The following is a 12,424-nucleotide window of genomic DNA, read 5'->3' as shown; positions in this document are numbered from 1 at the left end:
CTGGCCACTACTATTTAAAGAAACTCTACTAAAGAACAGGCTTCTTCCTGCTTACAAAAAGTTAGTAGATATGGGCAGTTAATAAACATTAAGAATTGGTCATAATTTTAAAAAGTAGAACATGACTGAACATCCATTTCAGTTTTTACTGACTTTTTTCCAGCAGCTCTCACTTGGCTAATGCAAGGACACCCTCATACTTTCTGCAAAAGTCATCACCCTCTCACTTCACCTAGTGTCAGTAAACAACAACACAAGACAGCACTGGAAGAGTCCTAATTACTATCTCCATGACAGTTAAAATGTTCCCAGCAAATGCTTTACCATGAACTATATGATTTATACAAGTATCACTGAACAGTCACTTCATGTCTTTCAACTTCTCAGTGTAGTTACTCAGTGCTACTTCAAGGTCACAATTTTCTAATGCCAGCCTTTTACTAAATGCCAGCTTACAAACAAATCTACTAGAATCCACGACAGGGGACAGGGAGGGGTAAAAAAGGGAGATAGGTAGGTTTAGTTTCCCCATCAGGTCAGTAACCCAACTTTACTTAAGGCACAGCTGCATGATCACTGCTGCCAACATAGAGGAAGGAGCCAAGAACACAGTTATGTGGGGAGAAAACAGTAAGATGTCCCCTTTAAAGCATGAAACAAGTCACATACAACTGATCTGTAATGGCTTCAGAGTAAAGAAAACTAATTTGGTATTGTTCAGCACAGCAGAAGTGAAATCCAAGCATTTCAATGAAATAATGCCTTTGGAAAATGAACATATGCCAAAAGAAAGATTAAAGTTTCAATTCAAGCTTTTGGTCTCATTTGTCTGTTTATTCATTTTAGATTGCAAGGTTTTTGTTTGATTAACTCCCTGCCAAGTATTTGCTCTACAATGAAAATTAGTGAGACTGCCTACAGGCAGTGCACTGTATCTGCACCTACAAATGAAGTTCATTCCATTTTAATAACTTAAAGAATCATTTGACATTAATTGCAGGAGACAAAGCTCACCCACAAATGCCTGTGTCTTTCTTTTGATCTAATATAATCAGAACAGTAGTAATTTTATTTAGGTTTTCAAAATTGAGGGCTAAGAATAGACGAACTACTAATCCCAGTAAATTCAGTGAGATCATTCATCTTCTTAAAGATAAGCACATACATTAGTCTTAAGAGACTGTGAGCAACATATTATAAACACACTAGGGACAAACACCTTGTCCTACTCATCTACAGAATTTGCCTTATAGTCCTTTTTGGGCCATACAAATATATTTTAAAACCCTGACTGTTCAACATACAACTTAACAACAAAACCACGCATTTTCAGGTCAACAATTCATATCAATTACTAAAGATTTATGCAAAAGTTGCACTGGTTAGTCACTGATGGCTTAACAGGTATTTTCGGGCCTTCCTACAAGTGATATTTTAAGCAAACTTTCCAAAACTTCTTTTTTCAACTTTTACCATGTGCTTTATACACATTCCCATAAGTTTTCCAATTTTGCCAATTAAAACACCCCCCAACTTTACAGAAAGAACAAGAAAAACTCAAACTACTGGCTTAGTTTTCTGCCTTATGTAATGTACAGCTAAGGATATACTACCACTTTATTTATTTAGACAAGTTGCAGCAACAGGTTGTCTGCCTTTTCCCCTGATGACACTAAGCCAGATGTGAAGAGTCAGTTTGAAAACTGCTGTTCAGTTCCCCAAATAGGCATGTAAAATTAGATATGTTCTCTACATTACTCTTAAGTTTCTGGAAAACAGAAAATTAAATTGCAACAATAAATTTCATTTAATGCCAAAGCTTTGAGAGCTATTTCAGAAGTCAAAAGATGCATTATAACCATAGCACAGAAAAAATTTTCTAGTCAATAAAGCAATATTCACTTCAAAATCATTCATTACCTGCTAGGTAATTTCTTCCCATACATATTTTTGAAGGAAGACAGATTTTGAATTTAAATACGTTTGAAAAACTCCTTTATTTTCTTTTAATGTTTATGGCTAACAGTTACAATGAAAAGAAAAAAAAGATCAAAATGTCTTTTTCTTACATGACATACTAGGTTATCCAATGCTCCTCAGAGATGACTGTGTGGAGACACCCACGATTCAACTTTAACTCTTTTTATGAATGTGAAAAAAAAGTCAACTGACTAGTATTACCATAATGCTGAAGATATATAGAGGAATATATCAAAAAAAAGGTAAGAAATTTCTTGCCAATTAGAAATTGAGAGTGTCTTATAATTTGCATGGACAAATTCAATCCAATCCATAACTACAGATTCTGCTTATCTAAACACACAGACACATACACATATATTCCTCAAAGTTTTAATTTGTCATAGGCATTTCCCGATTTTGCAAAATCCAAGATCAACTAAGTCAACCACAAACACACCCAAAATACAGCCACTTTTTAAATGTGTAAGGTGTATTCTGTCATTCACAATAAGGAAAATAAGATGACACTGACAACATAACACACTGCACCAAAAATACCTGTATATTCTTACTAAAAACATCAATTTGCTTTCAAAAATATTGGGATTTTATTTCCCATTTGTTTCAAAAAATCTCTAAATTATCAAAAAAGATCGGAGACAGGATCTGGTTTTGAATTGCGCCTTAACAGCTCCTAAGACACATGATTTTTTTCAACAGAGTTATTCAAAAGGAATTATTGTATCATGTTAAAAATCATGAATGCAACACACTATCTCAAATTATAAAATTAGACAATTTTAACCCTGCTATTAAGGATTTTAAGAGCTTGTAAGATGGACCTAAAGATCTAATAGCAATCTAATTAAAAACAACTTCTTCCTGGCACTGACTCTAACTCATAGGAATGATGGTTCGTATACTTAATCAAGTATTAAGACATACTCTGTAAAAGAAATATCATTTGTCATAAAAACTGCTTAGGAGTTGTCTAGCAACATTTTATCACACTGTGAGGATGCAAAGTTTAAAATACTTACTTGGGATATATTGGCTCATAAAGATACTTGTCTCTTCCTGACAGGACTTCAAAAAATAAGATGTATCCATTTGCAGTCTGAAAGAGAAATACTGATAAGATACATATCTAGTCTCAGCATTAGTAAAATCTGTTAGTCTCATGTAATTTGTGTATGTCTCATATATACATCCATTCACACATTTTAAATACTGTGCATTGACTTTAATTCCAGGTAAAATCCATACCCACCCTTAAAGTCAATTGATTAGACTAGGCAGGAGGTCAAAAGAATGGAAAAACAACGCTGTTTATGCACAAGCCCATCAGAAATTTTCCCGTAATTCATACAAATCTATAAAATCTGACAATTATTTCAGATATTTAGAACCTGGGCATGTAATTCATACCAACTACATGAACTAAGGCAGAAAACAAAGTAGAAGGTGGGAAGTACCTGAGTAAACTCTCCAGGTGTTTGAACATACAGACATTACTGAGTGCAAAGAGTTTAGGCACTGCCTCTCAGTGTTGGTCATCCAGGTAGTTTCCAAAAATCCTCACATCACATATCTTTAGCTACCACAACACCTGTAATAACTCAATCCCCAGCCATATGCTATCATTCTGGAAGAATGACTTCATACTATACACAGGGAACAAATAAAAATCATTTAGTTACATGATGTTCCAGTCATACCTAGGACCTGCTTGCCTAATCGTGAGAAAAGCAGATGATCAATAATGTGAGGTGTTCAAAGAAGTGTTATTTGTTTACAGCATGAATTTATTTTCCAGGCAAATTGGTAAATGTATTTTGGTTAAATAGAGTTTCCATCGAGTTATTTTAATATGGGCAGGGCCCATATTAAAAGTACAGGGCCCATATCCAAAGTACTGCAGACAAAAAGCACTGAAATGAATTGTTTCACATTTCATTGCAAGATTGGTTTCCATTTCTTTGAATAAAGCAACACTCTTATTAGCTTAGTGTATCATTTCATAGATGCCACAGCTTTTCCTCAAACATTTTGCTTTAGAAAAATTGTGTTTTGGTTTTGAATTCCAAGAAACACTATTATTCTCATTCAAAGTGAGTATCTTTTACAAGCAAGAATAAAATCTGAACCATAATGGTGAGCTTGAGACAGGGTGACAATAAATGGAAGCTGTTCTCTGTGCTGTAATATCATGTTCAGGTATTAAGTGGTAAAGAAACGTGTTCATTTCTAACATCTTTACAGGTTCTTTCCATTACATCATTAAATATTTAATCCGTAAGTTATCTTATCCTGGAAAGAAGAGTAAAACAATACTGTGAAGCATCTTTATACCGATATTAAGGTACAAAGGGCCTTAGTGAACACTATTCAAAGCACAAAGTTGCTATTGTTACAGGTTCATTTCTAAATAGAACCTCAAATTCCATAAAGAGGGAAATGAAATGCAGAAGCATTCAAGCACAGACTTCCGGAAAATTGATCATGTTCATTTACAGAGGTTTCATTGCTTTAAAAATGTCTGAATGAAACTTACTAAATAAGTAACCATCACTGTCATCCATTCCCTGATCACTCTAATCTTTGACAGTCAGAAGTATAAACACAAAGAATCTTACCAAGGATTTCACAATATGGTTTCTTGTATGCTATCATAAAGCTCTGCCTTAGCTATGGGAATGCATGGTGTAGAGCAGTCTGTACTGGAGGACTGCCTACAACATGGCAAGGACCAAAATGCCTCCTTATACTTCATACTGAAGCATCTCGATCCAATTCCTAAGTTTGATTTACTACTAGAATTAATTACCTTGCATGTATACAGTAATCTAGAAAAGAAAAAGTATTTCCTAGTAACACTGGAAAAATTAAAAAGCCAGCAATATGAAAGAAGAAACTACAAAATATAGGGGGAAAAAATAAGATCTGCCTAGGAACTGTGCCAACAGTTTAGCAACAAAAGATACTAGAAAAAGAAGTCAGAATTTCTATGGGATGGTGACACTGTGAAAACTGCTTAAGCTTGTTTAACTGCATTCCTTTAAAGCTACTTGAGGTATTTTATAAAGCCTGATACACTGGCTCGAAGTCTGCCTGCAGTACAAATAATATTTACCTCAAAGCATATGCTGCAAAGTAATTTGTTTTCATAGAGACACTGAATATTTGGGCTATCAGAAACAAAAAACATGGTGTATATCACTGGTCTGGTGGACATAAAATCCAGACTACGCTCCCCATCATTATGTCATAAAAAAAAAAAGACACTAAAAAAAAGAAAATAAATGTACATACTGGCTAATAAATGTACTTATTGGCTAATAAGTACATACTAAGCCTTATGTTCACCTTCTTAAAAAAAGTTTTATTACAGAAAATTACTATAATCAAGTAGTTATGAGCACAGGTAGTAACAGGTGAGAAACATCACCTAACTCAGCTTTCAAACTAAAATTTTTAGCTGTTAAACAAGACTTCAGTAATTACATGAAGCTAATTCAGTCCAAAATTACTGGGTTTTTTCATTAAAAACTTGCTTTGCTATTGCTCCTTCATTTGAATGTGTTAGTTAAGAAAAATGAGAAAAGTATTCACTTGGACTGAACTCTCCCTGGGGATGAGGGTAACACACATCTGCAGGAACACCTTCTTCACTAAGCTCCAAAAACTGACTTTCTGCCCTGTCTCACTATAACAAAACCAGCAATATTGTAAATGTGGTCTTTCAGTAGGACTCACTAACTATTCCAAATTAAACTATATATATATATATATTTTTTTTTTTTTTTAAAGTATACTGGAAAACAACTTATGTTAAAATCACCATAGTAAACATACCTGACTATATTGTATAGATATACCCAGGGATGAAATATTATCCTAAGAAACACGAAAAATATTCGAAATCTTATTACACTCACTATTTTATAAACTACAATAATTTTGATTTCTAATTCACAGAACTTCAGTTTACAAACTGAGACTTTATGGGCATTTAGACTCTGACACTATCTGCCAAAAAGAACACTGTACATTTAGTTGCAGAAAAACTTCAAAGTGCAGTGACTGAAGTTGGAGAAACTAAAGGTTATCTGACTGTCAGCTAAACCACAAGGTCTCTTGAGCAAATGGATCACAGCATTTCAGGAAAAAAAAAACCATAATATGCAAAGTCATTAAATATAAAAATTCACATTTCCTCTAAACTACTACATAAAGGTTTAATTAAAATCTGTTTGGATATACATGCCACAATATAAAACTGAAGAATTCTTTTTCATTCTTAGTAAAAATTATAGAAATCTTTCTGACTTTATCAATAATTATTAGTAGTCTCTGAAAATATAATCTGGCACTAAAAGAAATACTTGACCTCACTGATTTCATGCAATACTTTTAGGCAATTTAAACATTTTAGACTGACTATTTACTTGCATTAACTTGCGTTATGCAAAAAAAACCCTGGACCACAGGAAGCTTAGCTGATTTATGATTATTATGATATTATTAGAGACATGAACTACTCCATAAATCATCTGGCTTCCACTACGATAACAATGCCTAATTTAAGACCTGGTCCTGATGTTAAGACACCTGACTAAAAGACACCAAGAGGATTATCCCACATTGCAACTCTTATAAAATGTACTCCACTTTTCTTGTGTTCACCTTGCACCTCAATCTTTAAATACTGCTGCTGAAACAGTCAAAAGTGCTGTGAACACAGCAACAGCCATGAAACAAGACTTTATTTCCATGTGAGACAAGATCTCATCTCTAAGATTCTAAACACAAGAGTTCATGTATCACTTACCACTGCCCTTGTTTCTGTGTTCTCAGTGACTTGCAATATTTTTTAACCACCAAAAGCCAGTAGTAAAACCGCAAGTTTCATCTCTTAAGACCCAGCTTTAAACCCTACTTATCAAGTTAAATAGGATTGTCACCTAAGTCCACAACTATTTCATTCACGTAACTTTACATTACCGTATTATTTGTTACCAGATTACTAAAGTTATGAGATGTTGTATTGATCCCTGCCAATACATCTAACCATTGTTTTAAGACAAAGAACTGTAGTTCATTTTCACAAGGAAAAATTAATGAAAACTGCAAAAGAAAGCTTTCATTGTCTAAAAAGTCCTTGGTACCATTACATATTTTCACAAGATAAATATCAATTAAATATATTTATGATCTGCAAGTTTGTAGAAGTGCAGAAATTGTGTTTGCATAATTTTGTTTTTGCAATAGTTTAACTGGAGTAAGAAGGAAAAATTCTACTTACTGAAACAGCTATCATTCTGCTGTCAGGCCGCCATTCTGCCTGTTTATAAGGTCCAAACTGAGAAGCTGCTTTTGAAAGTTCCTTGTAGCTTACGATTAATACGCTTGGCTGGAGGAAAAAACAGTAAATAGTTATATCGCATATTTAGACAGAATGGGATGTTTCTTACATTATGCTATACCTGTAAAGAATTATGTCTCCTTAATGGCTACAACATGTTTTCCTTGAAGTAAGTTAAAAAATTAATATTTGACAATCCATTAGAAAATGGTGCTTTTAAAGAAAGTCCTTGGAGAATTGCTGTCACACTGTCATTCCTAATCTCACTCTTTCAAAGCCAGCACATTTAAATAAAATAGTTAATTGCACAGTCAGGAGTCATTACAGAAATAGTTTCAATTTAGATAAAGGATGACCGATGCTTAAGATGAACAGACCCACCTCAAACAGGCTCCTATAATGACGAGGACTGTCAAATGAATTAGGATGAAATAATCTATACAATACTTGGCACAGTCCATTTGCTTAGCTTCTACTAAATGGGCGGGCCATTGTATTAAAGAGAATGATAATCAGGAAATTTTTTTTCTAGAACAGGTTGTCAGAACCTGCAGAAAATCCACCTCTACAGTTAGCTGGAAGGATTTTGCAAGTTATGAGGTCATTAGCATCTTTCCTTCTGGGAAGGGAGAAAAGCTCTGGGGTGATGAAGACCTGACAAAGCTACCATAGGCACTAAGGCCTTCATTCCCTTTCATGAATGCAGTCGAGAGCTACAACACAAAAACCTAACACAAAGTTACCTTTCCTTGCTCTAGTGCTTAAAAACGTTCATTCCCCTTAAATATACTGCACTACTGTTTCTATTTTCTTGGTCTTGAATCAATCATTGTTTTCAGCTTGGATGGGTACTTCCCCTTCCATTATCCTCCAACATTGGGAGGTTGGAGTTAAATTAAGCAGGACATACTTTTTGTTCTGTCAAAGAAGTTACCCCTTGTCTTCATATCATACTGCTGTTCTAACTTTATCAATTTCAGTTATCACTCAGATTTGGACCATCAAACACTGTACCAGAAAAAGCACACTGAAAGAGAAACAAGAGGATATAGAGTAATCATTCATTTTACTGAAATTAACCATGATACCACCAGGCAAAGCTTCCCAACCATCACTACAACCACAGGTGATGGAAGTTTACTACTGTTCTTGACTTACTTGACAGACCAGTAGGAGCAGTACAACAAATATAAAAACATTAATTCTACCCACAAATCTTTTGAGTGTCCGTCACTCCAGAATTTGCTAAGTATCTCCTACCATCCTATTTGGAATCACTTCCTTCCATTTCCTTTCAGAAAAAGTAGAGCTACAAAAAACCTGATTTTAAAGCATGAATAATAATTTTAAATAGTATAAAACAAAGCAATGCAATGTTGTCATTGTGCATGTAAATGACAAGCTGAATTAGTATCATATGGGCAGCCTTAGCCTTGGTAAATTCACAGTATGACTTGGTGTGCTGCTAACAGCATTATTCTTTAAATTGCACACACACAGAGAACTGAATTATCAAAAATAAACATCTATGAAGTATAACAAGCATGCTAATCTTTACACTAAGAACTATTTGCACCATCTTTTTCAATTTGTGTGGCTTCTTTTGCATCAAATTATTTAACATAAAACGGATAACTAATTATTCTTACTAGCAGATTGTTATTGATTGTTGTCAATGAACTACACAGCCTTTCACTGATTGGCTTAGAATCACCCTAACTGGACAAACTGAGAAAAAGTAGCATCTTGGTAATCTGTATCACTAGTGCAAACTTGGAGGTCATTCTTAAAGCACTTCCGTGGCCTGAAGTATTTTAGCAGCTGGCAAAATTAGAAACTCAATAATACACAATTTTCTTTCTATATTGCTTCACTTACAGAATATAATTACAGTATTTATAGTTTAGAATTCTTGTGACATTGTTTCACAAGAAAGTTGCTTACACCTTCAAAGCTGGAAGAACATTATACATATATATCAGGTACAAAATTTATACAAATTGATTTCTAGGCTTTGCATCTCACAGATGAAGACTTAAGGAGTTAAAAATGATTGCTTGAATTCCTAATGTTATTTTTTGTAGTTTAAGTAGCTTCTTAACAGAAAGCAGACCCACCACAATTTAAATAGGTCACAAAGGCTACCTAGCTAGAGGTTAAATGAGAAATTATTACACTGATACTATTAATTTCTACATACTACATAGCTCAAAAGCATTAATTCAGACACGAGGAAAACGCTAACATAGAAATTTACTTCTGTTTAAAAGCTTTCCACAGATGTGTGAATGGTCTGGATTAACAAAGATAGAAGGAGAGCTCAAGATCCTGCTCTGTTTATGCATGAAAAATGGTAATTTTACATCTGAAGTAATTTATTATATCTAAAGTGACTGAAAATGTATAATGGCACAGGAATACTTCTGTAAACAGGAATATACATCAACCTAAGTACTTGACCCAAGCACAGCAAGCTACTGAACACACATTTTAACAAATAAAACCAAACCCAAAGCAAACAAAAAAACAAAACCAAACACCAAAGAAACACCAAGAAGGCGGGATGAGGGGGGCGGATGGTTAGCTAGATACTCTTCTCTTGTTAGGTTTATATACTTACCTCATACTCTGTATAGAAACAGTAGAGGTTTAGATTCTATTAATTAATTAGATTAATTTAGATCCTAGTAACTATTAATTTTCCCTAAATCTTTACTTTTTTCCTGTTAAAAAACCACCCAAATCTCCATATAAGCTTCATTAAAATTCCATGGGTTTTATTCTTCACACTTCTGCATGCAGCTACTAAAATTATAAGGAAATGTAGTTAGATCAATTAATTAATTATGCCCACTGTCTCAAATAAGCCAATATTATCTTCTTTAAAATGCTTAAAATCCACTTGCTGAAATATTAATGGTAGAGTCACAGCTTTAGAAGAAACTGGATTCCAGAAACATAGCAAAGGACCTAATAAATAAGGAATTGTTTAAAAAGCAGTAAAAATTTTGTCTAGAGGAAGAAGTAAACCCCTTCAGTTGTTAAGGAAGAAGTGAGTAAGCAAGTTTTAATTCAAATTGCAATTAAACATTTAAAAAAAGCTCCCCAAAATAGATAAGCATATCTAGCATTTTTAAATCTGCTGTAAAGAAAATCTAGCATTTTGATAAGGTACATTTTGTCTTTCAGGAGGAATATAAGGTCAGAACCTGCCACTCAAGTTACAAAAGGAACTGTGGCAGTGGATGCTTACAAGAAAAATGGTGAAAATAAAAATAAGAAATGTAACCTTAGAAAGAATATAGCTTTACTATTACTAAAGTGTAAACAAACTCTCCAGTGCAGTAGTTAACAGTACTGAAAAGAAACAGAACTTCTCATTCTCACAGCTTTATCTCCTTCCATCAGTCAGCTACCTTGGCTATCTCTTAACAAGAACATGTTCCACAGTTCTTACTCAGAAGTTTTTATGGTTCACAACGTTTTTCTAGCATTAAATATGCCTCCTTTTTACTGATGTGAGATTATAACATGAAAGCAAATCTGGTTTGCATTACCAGAAATGAACTGCACTACTTGTAAAACAGTAAGGTAAGCAAGACAGCTCCATTAACAAAGCCACCTAAATTCAAACCACCTAAAAACTCACAGCCATTACATTTTGTTCAGTTGAACAAAAAGAGTCCCTCTGGATCCTCTGTGAAAGATGACCTCTGTATCAATATCTAGACAAAATACAATGCAAACAATTAAAAAAACCTACAACACAAAACACCACAGCCAAACCCACGATGAAATAATCCAAAATTGTTAATGTTTTACTTAATTCTACCTGACCTAACACTGTATCTTGCCCACTTATCAAATATTAGAAGAATAACCTCAGTCAGAACACTTAGCCATAAATAACGTGTTTTTTATGAAAAAATCTATTAATGTATAAAAACCCTTCAGCAAATTCTCTCAGAAATATGGGAAATTATTAATTACCTTAACACAAGCATTCCAGTACAGTTGATGTAAATGCAAATCAAGCTGATATTTAAATCCTTAACTGAGATGTGAATGTTGCTCTAAAAAGGCCCTCTTTAAGAGGACAAGTAGCCTTGAACAGACTTGAACAACAGCCCCCCCATGAGCAAGTGTCCTAACTGAGATGTTTACAGGGTGTCACAGAAAATTATACTTTACTCAACTGAAAAGACGTGCAACCACTTGACAGAATATAAAATAATGAAAAAAAAAATAGTTTCCTTAAACCAGATTCTCTAGCTTGACTGCAGGTTAATGACAAACTGTGCATATTTTTGATTTTACAAGTAGGTCAGCACATACAATAGAAAACTACTGGACTAAGTCTGAAAAACAAACACATGATCTGACAGCACATATGCAACATGGTCTTATGTATGGATTTCTTAATGTAACATCAATCCAAGAACCTGCATGGCTGTAGATAATTGTTAAATGTAATATTCTCATCCCCTGACCATGTATTATTCTAGACATCAAAAATCCATCTCATGGAGGACAAAGAAGCAATTTCTATGACAAACACAAATGTCCTGTTTTGTTTTATATACCAAATGCTTCAATGCTTCATTAGGCTGTAGGCATAAGACAAAAATCAAAAACGCTCTTCAGATGAGCTTACGATCTAAGTGACGAAGATAAGTCTAGGAGAAAACAGAACAAAACAGAACAAAAGTCTAGTGACACTGTGCACTTTGTCACTATATGGTCTGTACTTCACTTTAAATGCTGAAGTTTTGTAAAATTAGAAACTAATAAAACTAAGTATGTGTGCATAAGGAACAGAAGAAAATCATACAAACAGACTACAAAAGGCCATTTTGTCAGTAACAGAGATAGAAAGACAAAACAGAAGATAGAAAGACAAAAGAATTTCTAAAAGCAAGGTTAATTATAAAACCATAACTCCTTTAATTCAATTCTGAAAGTGTTTGGAAAGCTTAGAATCAACAGGGTATCCACTCAACAGAGCAGACACAACTTCCAGTCACGTGCTTCATGGCTATTGTGAAATAATTCAGAAAACCAAAGTGCAGAATTGTCTACCACTACCTTTCCCAAGTG

At 34.0% G+C, this 12,424-nt stretch overlaps 1 protein-coding gene across 6 annotated transcripts in view; it reads right to left on the bottom strand.

Moving 5' to 3' along the window:
- RIC1 (RIC1 homolog, RAB6A GEF complex partner 1) overlaps window positions 1–12,424 on the bottom strand; it is a 49,747-nt gene that overhangs the window by 32,381 nt on the left and 4,942 nt on the right. For all 6 annotated transcript variants that reach the window (XM_083883926.1, XM_083883927.1, XM_083883925.1 and 3 more), the window contains exons 2-3: window positions 7,268–7,375; window positions 3,003–3,079 (exon numbers count right to left, since the gene is read on the bottom strand). In XM_083883926.1, coding sequence (XP_083740052.1) covers window positions 3,003–3,079; window positions 7,268–7,375 — 185 coding nt within the window. The remainder of the gene's footprint in view (window positions 1–3,002; window positions 3,080–7,267; window positions 7,376–12,424) is intronic.

The sequence above is a fragment of the Zosterops lateralis genome (assembly GCF_965231275.1).
Source record: "Zosterops lateralis genome assembly, chromosome: Z".
NCBI classification, from domain to species: domain Eukaryota; kingdom Metazoa; phylum Chordata; class Aves; order Passeriformes; family Zosteropidae; genus Zosterops; species Zosterops lateralis.
The sequence above is the reverse complement of the archived record's forward strand: the minus strand, read 5'-3'. Positions and strand labels throughout refer to the sequence as shown.